The sequence below is a fragment of the Camelina sativa genome, chromosome 15 (assembly GCF_000633955.1).
Source record: "Camelina sativa cultivar DH55 chromosome 15, Cs, whole genome shotgun sequence".
Taxonomy (NCBI): domain Eukaryota; kingdom Viridiplantae; phylum Streptophyta; class Magnoliopsida; order Brassicales; family Brassicaceae; genus Camelina; species Camelina sativa.
In genome coordinates this window covers 29,627,337-29,645,259 of record NC_025699.1, presented here as the reverse complement: position 1 = coordinate 29,645,259, position 17,923 = coordinate 29,627,337, and the positions used below count along the sequence as shown (strand labels likewise).

Sequence of the window (17,923 nt, the reverse complement as noted above, 5' to 3'; positions counted from 1 at the left end):
CTTGAGGACAAGGTTGTTTTCAAAGGCAGGGGTATTGATAGAAGCAGTGAAAATGCATAATAATAAGTAACTTAACCATGGTTTGTTGTGAGATTTAACCATGGTTTGTTGTGAGACTCAACCATGGTTAGTTTAGGTTATTTCTTGAGTCTATGGCTATATATAAGGTCGGAGAGAGTAAGAGAGAGGTATCGAGTATTTGGTAAGGTCTTTTAGGGGGAGTGGGAGGAGCTCCATTAATAAAATCCTCAGTTCCTTTTGTAATTCCAGTTCTATAAATCTATCAAGTATATTTCTATAAGCAAATCGTATCAGAGGGCTACCAAAAAATAAATTTTTCGGAATTGCGATCGAGTGCAGTGGTGGAGCTACGTTGCTGGGAGTTAAATTGCTTATTTACCATTTGTGATCTGTTTGTTCACATTTGCAGGAATGCGCAAGATTTTAGCACCCTTTCCTTTATGTACTTCATGTTGATATCATGCGTCTTTCTAAAGTGCATAAAAACTATGAAGATTATTTTGCCGATAAATTGGATAGTTTGTCTTCATGAGGATGACATATCACTTACACCTTTGATTCCAATTAGTTTATGGACTCAATATACAATGTTACTGAATTCGCAGAGAATGGGAAGTATAGATGAGCTTGATCCTGAAGTTTAGTCCATTTTGAGGTTGAGTGATTCGTATGGGGCGGAAAGTGAAGTTGACATTGTCTTGTTTGAAAAAGGTTGTGTCGCCATGCATGGCTAGTTATTTTTTGTTTCTCCCAGCCAGTGGATCCCTCCCACACCGGGTTAACTCCAGTTCACGAAGCGTGTACTGCATTTTTATGGTCATCTGGCTGCTGTTGATTCATCTCTGCACAGCCATAGACACTTGGAGTTGAGCCTCAGACCTCAATACTTTGGTCTTCGTTTACTGAGCGTTTTGTTTGGAACAGAATATTTGGCTCAGGATCTCTTGTTAGTGTGGGACGAGCAATATGTTTTCAGCAGATAATAGTACACGAACAGAATCTTTGTTAAAATACTTTGTTTTCGTTTGTTCTTTGGCACATAAAAAGGTTCAATTCATATAAAATTTATATAAAATTATATCAATTCAGAATTTGGAAAACAAGAATAACTTTGTCTCAATAAAATTCGTGAAAGTTCATGATACGATTCTCCATAAGGAAGTAAGTGAAGAAGAGGATGACGTGGACATAGATAAAGAGGAGAGCAAATACTTGGAACAAGAGAGAGGCTTGGCCGTTGCGGAATCAACTTAAAAGAATCATGAAGCTCTTCTTCTTCATTATGTTTAATCTGAGTTTGTAAATCCTTCTGCGATGTGCTGAGGTACCGAGTGATGTGCTCGGTGACTGATCAATGTTGATCAGTGCTTATTCAGATTGAGCTATATATTGTATTCATTCCGTTACCTCTTTCACAATCCATAAACTCTGGCATTCTCTGATTCCTTTCTAATTGGATATAGTTTGAGTTTACAAATACGATTGATCAAGGATCTATCAATGGTGCGGTGAAACTGGTTCGATTGAGATCGCGATGGCTACTTTTGATGATCCGACGTTGATAAACAGTGAGAGCTTCCAGAAGAAGGCGACGGAGTGTCAATTGAAGGTTCTTGGCGGCAAATACAATCGTCTAACTCAGGCGATGGTTGTACAGGACGACAAGTTGTTATCTCTAGAGGAGACAATGCGTACGGTGCTTTCAACCTTGGGGAAGCTGGAGAATCATCTCGAAAACAACATGAACAGCCGAAAACATCTCAGATCTCGCAGCAGGTATCGTATTCTTCTGAATCACCTCCGCGTTTGTCAGATGTTGGAAATTTGCCTTTGGAGAATCGATCAAGCTCACTTCGTCAGATCGAGATGCCAGTTTTTGATGGTACGAAACCGTATGAGTGGTTCTCTGAGGTCGAGCATTTTTCCGTGTTGGTGAATATCATGATAGGGATAAATTGGATTTGGTTGCCTTGAGTTTGGAAGGAGATGCATGGAAATGGTTTTGTTTGGAAAACCACAAGAGGGAATTTCTGGATTGGATTGATTTGCAGTGCAGATTGTTAGCTCGATTTGATCCAGCTCAGAATTGTTCTCCATCAAAGGTGATTGCGCGTTCGATGCTAGAGGTTGCTTAAACAATTGATTCGAATCTAGATGTTGAATCAGAAGCTGAATCAAACATGAGGATTGATTGTGTTCAGGATCTTCAGGTACAATCTATTCATTTGGAACCTAGCCTTAACTTTTGCAAGGAACCATTGAATGTTTTTGAGGCATTGCCATCTGAAATTGTGTGGAGAAATTGGGAACATCCACAATCTGGTTTTGAAAGTGTCAAGAACAAGAACAATGCACACAAGGTGTTTGATGGAGTGTTTCCTAGAAGCCATAGACTTCAGCAAAAGAAGAAATTGAGTTTGTCTCCTAAGACATGGCAATTTAAGTTCAAAATCGAGACTATGCTGAGAAAGAGGTCACAAATGGATCTACTTCAAGTCATTGACTTAAGCAATATTAAGTCTCCATGTGTTTCTTCTAGTGCTGGCGTTGGATTGGTGAAGAAGAAGGGAACACTTCAGCGCCTGAGACTGAAACATAAAGCTCACATGTCAAGGGTGCTTCATATAATGAAGATGATGAATGATCCAGAAGGCATGAAACCACTTCTACATGGTGAGCTACAGATTACTCTAGTGCTACAGGGTGATATGAAGTCCATGTTCTTTTCTGACACGGAATCAAAGAAAAGTTATCGAGATAGTGCTGTTAAACCTAGACTACAAGTTAGTCTTGCTGAGATAGAGCTGCAGCAAGGCCAATGCGTCAACATTGCACTTATCAGTCCCATGTCCCAGTTACGTTATTTGTTGGGTTATACTTTGGCAAAGAAGTTTGTGACTTGGTTGCAGGTTGCGTATATGTTGAGCAATATTGGATCTCTGCTTGTGAGGCTGATGGAAAATAGTTCTAACTCTGGGGAATTTGCATCCTCCCATGAGTCAGAGGGACTACAACAACGTATCAATCAGTTTGGACCTAGAGCGCTGGATGATGATACAATTTATATTGCTGAGAAATCAAGTGAAGTCACTATCATGGTCTTGTACATTTAAAAGAAACATAAGTTTGTTAAAACCTGGAGATTCAAGTTCAAAGATACAGTAGCATCACTAGATTTCAAATCAGGTTTTGACGTCAACGGGAATCAAACTGCTTATAACAAATCTCTGTGTTTGTTTGTGGCCAGAAATGTGGCAGGGTGTGTTCTTCTTTTGTTTGGGATGGTGAAACAACATCACATGACAAAGTTGTTGTGTAGAGTGATGATAAACCATGATTCAAGAAGAACGCAAAAGTTTGTGTGTGGAGATGTGATGTTGTACTTGAAGAAAAACTACAGGTCTAAGCTTAACAAATCATTATTAGGACTGGACTTTGGTGTGGCTATGAAGCTGCTTGAATTTCTTACACTAGAGAGAGCCAAGTTTGACATACAGCAGAATAAGAGTTGGCTAATTGTAGTTGGCATGTTGCACTTGTTTGGTAGCCATAGTTGGGTTTCAGATTTGTGGAGGAGGAAGTTGTGCAAGAATTGGTGGTTTAAATTCAAAGATATCTGCAGGAATAGAGTTCTGGTTTCGCAAGGAATTAAGCAAGAGGAGGTTGCAGTAGAGTTTCAGTTTCATAACACACAGCCTGCACCTTCTCCAATTTCCAGAATTCATAAAGACAGTGTGGTTTTTCATAGTGGTGATTCATGGTCTGATTGTGATGTTGCTGTTTTGATTTCTCAGGGAGTGCTATGGTTTCAAGCTGTAAATGAGAAACCAATGGCTGCGATTATAGTATAGTCTCTTTCAAGACTTACCAATGAGTTACACAATGCTGCTAGAGAGTTTCAGTTTCCTCATTTCAAGCTTGAGGAAAAACTTGGTCTCAACGGGGGAAGTAATGAGGATCAAGCTGCTTCGTTTCTCCATGAGTTTCAATCTGCATCATCTATATTGTGTGTCACCTTGTTGTTGATAGGGACAACACGCCAGCTGCAGAATGTCAATTATGTGAATTGCAGAATTAATTGGCCACGACATTGTGTTGTTTATGTGACAAACAAAGTTGATTTTCAAGTTTGGCATCGTTGGAAACACAAGGTGGGGAAGTTGTTGCCATGTTCAGAACTTATGCTGTGGGGACATTTTCAATCTGGTGAAGGGATCAGTCTAAGTGGGTTTGGTTCAATTCCTTTGTGTTCTTGTCGTGCCTTCTTCTTGTGGCGGGGCTGGTCTATTCATGAGAGTTCCTGACCTCGTGAGAGACATGCCGTATCCATTCCTTCTTTTCTTAAAGCTTGAGGACAAGCTTGTCTAAATGGGGAGAGTATTGATACGATTCTCCATAAGGAAGTAAGTGAAGAAGAGGATGACGTGGACATAGATAAAGAGGAGAGCAAATACTTGGAACAAGAGAGAGGCTTGGCCGTTGCGGAATCAACTTAAAAGAATCATGAAGCTCTTCTTCTTCATTATGTTTAATCTGAGTTTGTAAATCCTTCTGCGATGTGCTGAGGTACCGAGTGATGTGCTCGGTGACTGATCAATGTTGATCAGTGCTTATTCAGATTGGGCTATCAATTGTATTCATTCCGTTATCTCTTTCACAATCCATAAACTCTGTTATTCTCTAATTCCTTTCTAATTGGATATAGTTTGAGTTTACAAGTACGATTGATCAAGGATCTATCAATGGTGCGGTGAAACTGGTTCGATTGAGATCGCGATGGCTACTTTTGATGATCCGACGTTGATAAACAGTGAGAGCTTCCAGGAGAAGGCGACGGAGTGTCAATTGAAGGTTCTTGGCGGCGAATACAATCGTCTAACTCAGGCGATGGTTGTACAGGACGACAAGTTGTTATCTCTAGAGGAGACAATGCGTACGGTGCTTTCAACCTTGGGGAAGCTGGAGAATCATCTCGAAAACAACATGAACAGCCGAAAACATCTCAGATCTCGCAGCAGGTATCGTATTCTTCTGAATCACCTCCGCGTTTGTCAGATGTTGGAAATTTGCCTTTGGAGAATCGATCAAGCTCACTTCGTCAGATCGAGATGCCAGTTTTTGATGGTACGAAACCGTATGAGTGGTTCTCTGAGGTCGAGCATTTTTCCGTGTTGGTGAATATCATGATAGGGATAAATTGGATTTGGTTGCCTTGAGTTTGGAAGGAGATGCATGGAAATGGTTTTGTTTGGAAAACCACAAGAGGGAATTTCTGGATTGGATTGATTTGCAGTGCAGATTGTTAGCTCGATTTGATCCAGCTCAGAATTGTTCTCCATCAAAGGTGATTGCGCGTTCGATGCTAGAGGTTGCTTAAACAATTGATTCGAATCTAGATGTTGAATCAGAAGCTGAATCAAACATGAGGATTGATTGTGTTCAGGATCTTCAGGTACAATCTATTCATTTGGAACCTAGCCTTAACTTTTGCAAGGAACCATTGAATGTTTTTGAGGCATTGCCATCTGAAATTGTGTGGAGAAATTGGGAACATCCACAATCTGGTTTTGAAAGTGTCAAGAACAAGAACAATGCACACAAGGTGTTTGATGGAGTGTTTCCTAGAAGCCATAGACTTCAGCAAAAGAAGAAATTGAGTTTGTCTCCTAAGACATGGCAATTTAAGTTCAAAATCGAGACTATGCTGAGAAAGAGGTCACAAATGGATCTACTTCAAGTCATTGACTTAAGCAATATTAAGTCTCCATGTGTTTCTTCTAGTGCTGGCGTTGGATTGGTGAAGAAGAAGGGAACACTTCAGCGCCTGAGACTGAAACATAAAGCTCACATGTCAAGGGTGCTTCATATAATGAAGATGATGAATGATCCAGAAGGCATGAAACCACTTCTACATGGTGAGCTACAGATTACTCTAGTGCTACAGGGTGATATGAAGTCCATGTTCTTTTCTGACACGGAATCAAAGAAAAGTTATCGAGATAGTGCTGTTAAACCTAGACTACAAGTTAGTCTTGCTGAGATAGAGCTGCAGCAAGGCCAATGCGTCAACATTGCACTTATCAGTCCCATGTCCCAGTTACGTTATTTGTTGGGTTATACTTTGGCAAAGAAGTTTGTGACTTGGTTGCAGGTTGCGTATATGTTGAGCAATATTGGATCTCTGCTTGTGAGGCTGATGGAAAATAGTTCTAACTCTGGGGAATTTGCATCCTCCCATGAGTCAGAGGGACTACAACAACGTATCAATCAGTTTGGACCTAGAGCGCTGGATGATGATACAATTTATATTGCTGAGAAATCAAGTGAAGTCACTATCATGGTCTTGTACATTTAAAAGAAACATAAGTTTGTTAAAACCTGGAGATTCAAGTTCAAAGATACAGTAGCATCACTAGATTTCAAATCAGGTTTTGACGTCAACGGGAATCAAACTGCTTATAACAAATCTCTGTGTTTGTTTGTGGCCAGAAATGTGGCAGGGTGTGTTCTTCTTTTGTTTGGGATGGTGAAACAACATCACATGACAAAGTTGTTGTGTAGAGTGATGATAAACCATGATTCAAGAAGAACGCAAAAGTTTGTGTGTGGAGATGTGATGTTGTACTTGAAGAAAAACTACAGGTCTAAGCTTAACAAATCATTATTAGGACTGGACTTTGGTGTGGCTATGAAGCTGCTTGAATTTCTTACACTAGAGAGAGCCAAGTTTGACATACAGCAGAATAAGAGTTGGCTAATTGTAGTTGGCATGTTGCACTTGTTTGGTAGCCATAGTTGGGTTTCAGATTTGTGGAGGAGGAAGTTGTGCAAGAATTGGTGGTTTAAATTCAAAGATATCTGCAGGAATAGAGTTCTGGTTTCGCAAGGAATTAAGCAAGAGGAGGTTGCAGTAGAGTTTCAGTTTCATAACACACAGCCTGCACCTTCTCCAATTTCCAGAATTCATAAAGACAGTGTGGTTTTTCATAGTGGTGATTCATGGTCTGATTGTGATGTTGCTGTTTTGATTTCTCAGGGAGTGCTATGGTTTCAAGCTGTAAATGAGAAACCAATGGCTGCGATTATAGTATAGTCTCTTTCAAGACTTACCAATGAGTTACACAATGCTGCTAGAGAGTTTCAGTTTCCTCATTTCAAGCTTGAGGAAAAACTTGGTCTCAACGGGGGAAGTAATGAGGATCAAGCTGCTTCGTTTCTCCATGAGTTTCAATCTGCATCATCTATATTGTGTGTCACCTTGTTGTTGATAGGGACAACACGCCAGCTGCAGAATGTCAATTATGTGAATTGCAGAATTAATTGGCCACGACATTGTGTTGTTTATGTGACAAACAAAGTTGATTTTCAAGTTTGGCATCGTTGGAAACACAAGGTGGGGAAGTTGTTGCCATGTTCAGAACTTATGCTGTGGGGACATTTTCAATCTGGTGAAGGGATCAGTCTAAGTGGGTTTGGTTCAATTCCTTTGTGTTCTTGTCGTGCCTTCTTCTTGTGGCGGGGCTGGTCTATTCATGAGAGTTCCTGACCTCGTGAGAGACATGCCGTATCCATTCCTTCTTTTCTTAAAGCTTGAGGACAAGCTTGTCTAAATGGGGAGAGTATTGATACGATTCTCCATAAGGAAGTAAGTGAAGAAGAGGATGACGTGGACATAGATAAAGAGGAGAGCAAATACTTGGAACAAGAGAGAGGCTTGGCCGTTGCGGAATCAACTTAAAAGAATCATGAAGCTCTTCTTCTTCATTATGTTTAATCTGAGTTTGTAAATCCTTCTGCGATGTGCTGAGGTACCGAGTGATGTGCTCGGTGACTGATCAATGTTGATCAGTGCTTATTCAGATTGAGCTATCAATTGTATTCATTCCGTTACCTCTTTCACAATCCATAAACTCTGGCATTCTCTGATTCCTTTCTAATTGAATATAGTTTGAGTTTACAAATACGATTGATCAAGGATCTATCAGTTCATACAAAAGAATACTAAATGCACGAGCTAAAATTAAAGAATAAATCAAAATGTATGTATTTTCGTGAGCACCCCAAAAACTCGTCTTCAAGATAAGTTATGACCAATTTTTCCGTATATGAAATGTAATTTTGACACATGTTTATGATATGCAAATGCAACAAGCTACGTAGATGGATGGTTTATTTGAGATCATCAAGGGATTCAACTTAATAGGGGCATAATTCAAAACTCATATAAAATTATACTAATTTCAAAATATTTGACCGTGGCAGCTGCCCCGGTGTATGCATGCGAAGGTGCGTCCGCCCTTAAAAAAGTCTCTAACCAAAGTAGAACTAGAAACATTAGTAAAAGGGTCTCTTTGCACATTTAATATCTTCCGTGGCAAAAATCGAATCAAGTGAGAATTGTCAGACGCATTCGCGCAACGGTTAGATTAATCCTTGTTTCCAAACAAGCCCAATTCTGAAACTCTTCCTGATAGTTCCATTTACACAGATCTCGAAGAGCTATTCCGAGGATCCGACAAAATGGCTCCAAAATCCGATTTACAAACCCTAGCAACCGGCTCCGGTGTATCGGACGGTTCAGATCAATCCTCAATCGATCCCATATTCCACCTTCTCCGAATCCTCCCGTTCTCATTCCTCCGACCACCACGTCTCCGTCTCAGGATCCCATCCTTCACGCTTCCTTCTCCGATGACTGTATACGCTCTGATCCTCCTCACGTACTTCCTCGTCGTATCAGGTTTCGTCTACGACGTCATCGTCGAGCCTCCGGGTATCGGATCGACTCAGGATCCGATCACTGGAACTATTCGACCCGTGGTGTTTATGTCGGGTCGGGTTAACGGGCAATACATTATTGAAGGTCTATCATCCGGGTTCATGTTCGTTCTCGGTGGGATTGGGATCGTCATGCTTGATTTAGCGCTTGATAAGAACAAAGCCAAGAGTGTTAAAGCTTCTTATGCTGTTGCTGGAGTCTCCTCGATTGTGATCGGTTATGTCATGAGTATGCTATTCATCAGGATTAAGATTCCTGGTTATCTTCATTAGGGTTTTAGACTAGTGCAATGTGTAATGAGTGATCTCACTTGAAAAAGTTGTGTTTTTCTTAAAGAGTTTTCTAGGCTTTATATGTCCATTGTGACTTGTTCGAACTCAGTCCTGTATCTCTTTGGATTTGAATCAAAGTCTTAGTAACGGTTCTATCGAGTTCTTTTTTGGCCTCTTTGTGCATTTCTGTGTTGGAATAATATAGTGACAAATAGGAAAGTTTGGATCTTTTAAGTGGATTTGTTTGTCTTCTTTCAATCTTTAAACAAGCATATATTAGCTATAGCAGAGGAATTAAGAGTTGGAAAGTGAAAAGATTCTCCTTTGGCTATGAATTGGGTGTTACTTTGGTATGTGAAATACATAGTTTTGCTCATCAAACTAGACTGTGATTGTCAGAGTATGGGATATAAGGTATATCATATAACTGAGAGTTCTAGCCAACTAAATAATGTGAGGCCTTGTGTGTTAGCTTTAAGTATCTGTCAAAAATTTTCTGAATTGCTTTCTTTGTCAGGATCTTTTTTTGCTAAATGTCTAAAGAATCAGGAAGACAAGGGAATAGATTTTCTGAAAGAAGACACTTTATTCATAAACAAAATTTGGTGTGCATAGAAACAGGGACCTGGTGCAAGCATATATATAATGAAGAAGAAAAAACAAGAATTCTAGAATCTGATGAACATATTGAGATATTCTTTATACATTTTATAGTGCTAATAGGCTTGGCCTTGATGCTACAGTTGTGCATAGCTTGTAGGAATATGGAAACTCTTGGTTGTTGTCTCTTCTATCTGCTGAAGTAGGTTTTTGGAGAAAACAGACGACGGGGAGAGAACATTCCAGAATACCTAGGCGAAGCAAGACTGTCAATGGAACGGTACTCAGGCATGATGAACCCATTGTCTCTCTCATCTCTGTTCCAGCTTCTTGATCCGCCATTGAACGTCCCATACTTCACCAATTTGCCGAATCCCCACGACTTCTTTTTGCCGGGACTCTTTGGTGAGCCACCGTTCATCTTCTGTGTCAGATACTCTCTGACCACCTGCAAATTCTGCTCCATCACCTCGATGGGCGGCGACACAAGCGGGTTTCCTTCAACACTCAGCTTCCTTAACCGTCTCATGCAGCCAATAGACTCAGGCAAGGCAGTGATCTTGTTGTAGCTAACATCGAGCTCAATAAGGTTCATTAAAAGACCAATTGAAGATGGGAGAGCGGAAAGGTACTGGAAATTCTGGCTGACATTGAGGATCTCGAGGTTGATGAGATTCTCGAGATCATCCGGTAGAATCATGAGGCAGTTGAGACGAGCATCGAGGACGCGGAGAGAGGTGAGGTGAGTAATGGAGATTGGGAGGCTAATGAGCTTGTTGGAGTTGACAGAGAGCTTCCTTAGATTGGTGAGTTCAAATCCAATGGAGTCCGGTAATCTGATGAGTTTGTTGAAGTTTGCATTTAGTTCTTCCAAAGACCTGAGAACAGAAAACCAATAAAATAAGGTGAATTATATGGTTTGTTGAGGCCTTGAGGGTATTGTGAAAGTTACGGTGTGAAACCTGCAGTGTTGGATAGATTTGGGGAGAGAAACAAGAAAGTTGCCGGAAACATTGAGAGTCTTAAGCTTGGAGAGACAACCAATGGAGTTTGGCAGAGCTTTGATCTGATTCGAGTGAACATCTAATGCTATCAAGTTGAGTAGTCTCGCTGTAAGTGATTCTGGTATCGTCTGTGTAACATCCAAAATAGAGCCAAACGTTAAGAACATGGCAAACAAAATATTCTACATTATTAGAAGGTAGTACTAAGCCGGCCAGTATATCGAATACCCAAGCAATAGTTGAAAATTAACATAAATAATTGGCCATTTTCAAAAATTTCGAGGAACCCAAACCAAAAAAAAAAAGCCGAAGTGAAAACTATCCATACATGTTGTTGTAATATTAAAATAAAAAATGAAATAAATATATACATGCTTATGAGAGGCACTAAATCCTGCAAGAAAAATGTCTCATTATTATAAAAAATGTGTGTGTTTAGAAATGAACCTGGAGATTATTGTTGGAGAGATCAAGCTTGCAAATCTGAGCTAACTTGAGTGAAGGATTGGGAAGAGACTCCAATGCCATCCCACTCAGATTCACTACCTCTAGCCTCTCTTCCTCATTATCAATAATGTTATTGAACGATGGTGATCTAGGTGATGATGGAGATGATGGCGACGATAATGGTGATCTCTTCCGTTGATGATGATTAGTATTACGTTGATCCATCATCATCATCGTCATTATTTGTTCCTTTTGTATTTGCGGTTGCTGATGATGATATGCCTCCTCGCATATCATCTTTCACTCGTTTTACGTTATGGTTGAAGAAGGAAAAGAAGAGAATGATCAAATGATCATAGAAGAAAGAGAGAGTTCAAAAAGCTTAATATGGTTTTCACAAATGTGTGTGTACGGAGAGACTATAGGAGATGTACGGTGGAGAATTGTGGTGGGATTTTTAAAAGGAAGTAGATCGATTTAAATTAAACAAAATATTAAAGCTATAAATTAAAAATAGATTAATTTGGTAATTAAAGAAGCATGGCTTCATTTTAATTAGTGGTCATTCATGGTTTAGACCTGATTAAAAGAAAAAGTCAAAATGATACGCAAATTACTCTTTTTATTTCTAATCAGTCTTTACTGTTTTGTTGGCATCTTTTGACCAAATCAAAAGGAATGTGTTCTCACTAAACTATTGAAAGGAAAAAAATCACAAAAGCATTGAACTTGTGTTTAAAAAAAAAGAAGGTACGAATATTCCAATTCATAATGTACTTTGACACATCAATCTCTGTTATTCCGTACGTATTGATATGTACACGTATGTGTGCAAGCAAGTACATGATTATGATATGGTTGGAATATTCTCTATTAATATGAGACTTGATCCATAGAAAATATTTCTTTCCTCAGATGTTTTAAAAATAAAGTTCATTATCTCATCTTTCTCCACTTTTTGAAATAAAAATAAAAATATTATTTCAAGAAATGAAAGTTTAGTTTTACTTCATATAAATCCTAATCCTAAATACATGGTTTCTTCTAGGATTTATTATATTAACTTTCAAATACTACGAAATGCTTGTTACACATTGAACACCTACTCTCAATTTCACTTCTTTCTCTCTCTCTGCGATTACTCTTTGATTCATTCAAAATTACGAATTCCTTTTCATCTCAATACAAAACTAGCTGTGAAAATTGTTACTTTTGTTCATGATCATCTCCTTTGTTAAAACTAACTATATATAAGAACTAAAATTTGTGTTTACCTTCATAATCTTCTAAATTTTTTGTCTGGTTTGTTACATTTCTATGTGTAGAGAGTTTTGTGTTTAAATAAAAAAAGTTAAGAAAATATATATCCATTGGGGTTGTTACACACACACACATATATAAGTGTAGTTTATAGTATAGCATCCAAAGGTGACTCATACACACATAACTTTTCACACGTAGATTGAAGAAGATTTGTTTAGAATGAAAGTTGAAAGTCATTTCAACGATCGATCAAAGGTTTTATTCGAAATACTTCAATCGTTTTAGGGGCTTTATTGTAACATTTCCTCTTAATTAATTTGACTCATCCTTCCACGTATCCATCATAAAAAACACCTTGACATCAAACACCAACACGTAATCATCTCTAACGTTTGCCAGGTGTTCTCGATTCTCGTGTCTTAAGTCCAGAAGTATCTTACAAGGAAATAGTGAACCTGTGAGAGAAAGACAACGAAGAGAAAGATATGGAGGCAACGAAAGAGAGAACGGAAAGCGAAGATAAGAAGAGAGACGTCACCAGTGAGGCAGGAAAGGCTCAAGACAACACGACGGTGAGAGCCATCATTCGCGAATCTATAGTGGAAGGCAGAGGTGCCAGAGACGATGACAATGTCAAAGACGGCGGCAATGGCACTGGCAAGCCGGATGATATTCTTGTTTACTCAAGAACTGTACGGAAGATCGATTCGTCGCTTGAATAGTAGCTCATGTCGATGGGTTCAACGACCATGAATACGATCAACTTTGAACTGTGTGGTGTTTCTCATTTAGTGCGTTTGGGTTATATGGGCTAAGTTGTGGGGAGTATTTCGTATCATTTCGGATTTTCGGTGTTAGTTAGTGTTCGTTTACTTGTCTATTTAAGTTGTTTACGTTTGTGAAACTTTTTCTATGAAGAGAAAATTACCTAAAGTTATACTTGTGTTCTTTGTCCCAAAAAAAAAAGAAAAGTTGTGTTCTTGTTTTTATTGTTTTGATCAACACACTTGTACAACACATATATAACTAGGAGGCTAGGACCTATCAAATGTATTTTTCTTTTCCCTAAGTAAACTTTGAAAATATTTGATTCTATTAATGTGAAACGAGCTCTTTTTGTATCAATCGACTGGAGAATTAATAAATACACCGGTAGATATTACACTATTAGTTGAACACAATCGTGAAAATAAAACATGTTTACTAAGTAATACTCCAACATTTTGCCACCATATCATTTTTTTGCAAAGGAAGTTCCTTAATATGATTATCTACCTAGAAAATGACACACTAGAATTCTCTAACCACCAGTGTTCTAAAATGCGGCCTACACGGATGTTTAGGCGGCGGTTATACGCTATATGGTGACCGAGCGTCTCGAATTTTAGCTATACGGTAATTTAGGCGGTTTTAAATAATTCGGACGCCTAATAGCGTTTAGGCGGACATTATGCGGTCTATGCGGACGCCTGTACGAATTCTAGATGGTATGTTGACTAAAATAGTAAAAAATACTGTAATTAAATATTTTTTTAAATAATATTTTTGTTTCTAATAAATATTATAATTAGCCTCTAAAGTCTAAACTTATGAAATTTAATTTGGTTCCAAAGTAAGTATAAACTTACATTTTGTCAATTTTACAAGTTTTTGAATGGATTATGTTTTTTTTTGTTTAAAATATGAGATTATTATAGATTCTAAACTATTTTGATAGATAAGAGTTTATTGAATATAATATTTGACACTATATTTTTGTTTTATGTTTTCTAAAATTAAAGTGTATAACTTTTCATCCTCTATATATATATATATATTATTTTTATATAAATATATATTTATATATCTAAAATATATAATTCGCCTACATTCCGCTTAGGCACCCGCATATACGGCTAGGCGTTAGGCGTTTATCCACCGCGTAGCAACCGCATAGCGCATTTTAAAACACTGCTAACCACAAACAAATGAACCGTAAAATATTTCAAATCTACATTTGATTTATACACAAACACCAACATTGTCATAGAGAAAGAAAAAGTTATTTAAAGAAAGCACCATTGGGCTTTATACTTCAACTCTAGGCCTAGTTAGTAATTTACTAGCTTCAGCTTCATCACAACTGTTACCATCTCAAGAAAACTCTAGAATCCTCTCGAGTAGTATTATGATTTATATAGCTCAGCTTCCGTTGCTTTCTAGAGTAGAGAAAAAGAAGATGTCAATAGTTCCCATCAACGATCGCCGGAGACTATCTCCTGGCGAGAGAATCTGTGAACTCATGAACACCTTTCTTGATTTCTCATCACCATCTCTCTTTCTTTCTCACCACTTCCCTTCGCTTTCGACCGTCGAGACGCAGCTCAATTGGACGGAGACTCCAACAGCTCACGTTTTCAAAGCGTATCTTCCTGGACTGAGTCAAGACGAAGCGATTGTGTTCGTGGACGACGAAGGATATCTTCAGATATGTACTGGTGACAACAAGTTTATGAGTAGATTCAAGCTCCCTGACAACGCTTTGACGGATCAGGTCACGGCCTGGATGGAAGATGGGTATCTCGTCGTCTTCGTCGCGAAAGATGGTTCTTCTTCGCCACCACAGCTCCGGGAGATTGAGGAGAATCGTAATGTGAGAGTCGTGGAGATCACCGGCGATGATGATTAATTAAGTTTTAAGTTTATAAACTCTATGTACTTAATGATTAATTAAAACCTTAAAGACTCTATGTACTTAATGATCAATTTGCGAAAATTTATCTTCTCTACGATTATTACTTACTTGCGTCTAGATCTAAAATCTTTACTATGGGATAACCATTCAATACATATAATATCTAAAGTACACTAGTCGCTAGAAGCTCACATTTGACACAAAGACAAGACATAATACCTTATTTTAATATTTTGTACCTCCTTCTCCTAACTCCTCTTTGATTTGCTATCTCCTGCTAGACTTCAAATTAACATCTACTCAATGATACTAGTAGCCGGCATCAACATCACTAGCTAACAAAAACCAGAAGAATGCTACTGAGATTTTCCAACAGGAAAATGATTTGGTATCATATATATTGATATCCTTGAGCTATATTAGGAAAGCCAACATAATTTGTTTGAATGCAAATGTTGGTAGAATATTCTAAGCCCTTCAAATTAGTGAATGGCCATTGGTAAATGTCGATTAATTTGTTTACTTTCTCAAGTGCTAATATGTAGACAATATGGACTACTATTAATGGGCCTCATATTTGGGTCTGTTTAGCCCACATTTCCCTCAATCATATATTTTGACATTGGGTATTTCAGATTTAGAGGTATAAACCGTTCGAATACTTTTTAGATTTTAGATTCCGATCAGATATTTTGATTTTAAATTCGAATTACTCGAAGTTCTCAAAATTCAAAACTTTCGTATCCAAATTTGTCTAAACTATTCGAAATTACTCACACTATCTAGAAACCTCAAGTAGTTTTTATTTTATTTTTTTTGTCAAAAAAGAATTTATATTAATGAATTATAATAGTCCAGATAAAACTGTTGAATAAGCCAAAAAGTTTGTGAAAAACAATCAAAATAAATAATGAAGACATCTGTATTTAGCATGGAGATGTGCTATTCTATTACAACATACTTTTGGTAAAAGCAAAAAGTACATGGTTGAAGGATGTACAATAGACAAGGTAAATAAACAATAAAACTTAAATTTCCCCAAAATTTTTGATTTTAAGTATTCTCAAGAACTCTAAATGCTCATAAATCAAAAATTTCGAAAATAAACATCAAATATAGCAAGTCAAACGAAATTGGAACCAGCTAACATCAATATCAAGCTAAACAACCTAAAATCAATGCATAAATAATTGGCTGGTCGGTTAGAAGTGAAGAACCTATAGAAAATCAGAAAAATGTAATAGTTACCTTCCTAATGCTCATAATTACCTTCCTCTAAGATACCCCAAAATGTTGAATGTTTTGTACAAACGACGAACATGCGGAAGATTCCTTACCAACATTTTTATCATAGTCTTGTGACTTGTGAGGATCTTATATATATAATAAAATTAAAAGGAAATTCTCTTGTTTTTTTTTTTTAATGAGAAACGATTACAAAATTAGATGAAGAACTTAGGAAAAATTCTTCCACCGACTTTATGGATATGCCCAAGTGAATGATGCTTTTGGTTCTAAACCAGTCTATGTTCTACGAATATTGGATATGTGGTGTGGTGGATATATGATTATGATGTTATAATTTTATTTTACCTAACATTTTTTCGTTTTCCTTTACAAAATCTTACAGCCAATGAGGATAGTTCACAAGATCTTATCAAAATGGAAAATGTAATAAAATTTAGAATAATTTCTGATTTTTAAAATGCATAATTCTTTTTTTTGACATATCTAACATATAATTCAATTTTTGTTATTCTTCTGGTCCCTAGAAAGAAATATTTTGTTTAGCAATTAGCGCATATCATTGAGCATGCATTAGATTACATGAACTTACCGGAATGTTTTCAGTGATTGAACAATATTGCATTTATATCAGTTAAAATTGGGTATAACCAAATCTAACTAAATAACACATTCAAAATGAACAATTGGTTAGAAATGACTGTTTTATATAAAAAATCTAACTAAATAATACATTGAAAGTAATTTAAATTGAGATTAATAATATCATACTATTATCAATCTTAGTTGAAAAGCATTTGTTTTTTAGAATATGTATCTTTGTTTAAATGATATTGATTTTAATCCAATTTTTGCTAAACGAATTTGATGAATGATACATAGTAATGGAGGTCTATGGGACAAAAAATAAAATCTTCATTCTCTTTGGGTTGCACAACCAATAAAAGTATTCTGAAGGCTTAGAAGAAGATTAGAAAAATACGAGACTGTATTAAAAATTATGTCCAAAATAATATAAGAATACCTTCTAGTATGGAGTGTTGTACCCACGATTATTCATCTCGGATAACGGGCAAAAGGCCTGGACCAGACACACTAAATGGGCTAAGGATGTAGCACTGATCGGCCTACCAAGCCCAATGAGAGGGGTGGAACGCGGAGAGGCATCCCTCGAATCAGCTCGCAGCTCGGACTCGGTCAAAGATTCCCGCAATTAATCGGATTGATTAGGGTGCGAGATTTGCGTAGAGAATTAATTATACATTGATTGTATGTAATGAACTGATATAAATACGTAGGGAGGGTCAATGTAATGGGGATCAAAAAACTTTACTCTCAAGCAATAGTACACTCACTTTTAGCACTTTAAAACTCTCAATTTAGTTCAGAACTTTAACGGTGGTGAGCTCCTCCGTTCATAAACACTTCGGAAAGAGAATTTCGGTTTCAGTTCTCACAATTGGCACTAGAAGGAGGGGAGTCATCACCTACACTCCATATAGTTCCGACGCATTTCACAAATCCTCATCGAACAGACTTTGTTATGGCTCACGCATCTGCTAATCAGGTAACTCTGGAAACAATCCAAAAGCTTTTGCAGGATATGACAGAGAAATCC

At 37.5% G+C, this 17,923-nt stretch overlaps 4 protein-coding genes across 4 annotated transcripts; 3 read left to right on the top strand and 1 right to left on the bottom strand.

The window, feature by feature from the left end:
* LOC104747866 (oligosaccharyltransferase complex subunit ostc-like) lies at nt 8,482–9,238 on the top strand. Its single transcript, XM_019236531.1, has one exon. It carries the CDS (start codon nt 8,542–8,544, stop codon nt 9,070–9,072), a length of 531 nt encoding a protein of 176 aa, XP_019092076.1. The 5' UTR covers nt 8,482–8,541; the 3' UTR covers nt 9,073–9,238.
* On the bottom strand, nt 9,455–11,545 carry LOC104747867 (plant intracellular Ras-group-related LRR protein 6-like). The gene is made up of 3 exons (XM_010469577.2): nt 11,124–11,545; nt 10,635–10,804; nt 9,455–10,550 (listed from the first exon to the last, which is right to left on the bottom strand). The coding sequence occupies exons 1-3, from the start codon at nt 11,418–11,420 to the stop codon at nt 9,863–9,865; spliced, it is 1,155 nt and encodes a 384-aa protein (XP_010467879.1). The 5' UTR covers nt 11,421–11,545; the 3' UTR covers nt 9,455–9,862.
* Nucleotides 12,833–13,371, top strand: LOC109129197. The gene has a single exon (XM_019236911.1). It carries the CDS (start codon nt 12,872–12,874, stop codon nt 13,106–13,108), a length of 237 nt encoding a protein of 78 aa, XP_019092456.1. The 5' UTR covers nt 12,833–12,871; the 3' UTR covers nt 13,109–13,371.
* On the top strand, nt 14,557–15,167 carry LOC104747865 (18.5 kDa class IV heat shock protein-like). The gene has a single exon (XM_010469576.2). The coding sequence runs from the start codon at nt 14,605–14,607 to the stop codon at nt 15,052–15,054; it is 450 nt and encodes a 149-aa protein (XP_010467878.1). The 5' UTR covers nt 14,557–14,604; the 3' UTR covers nt 15,055–15,167.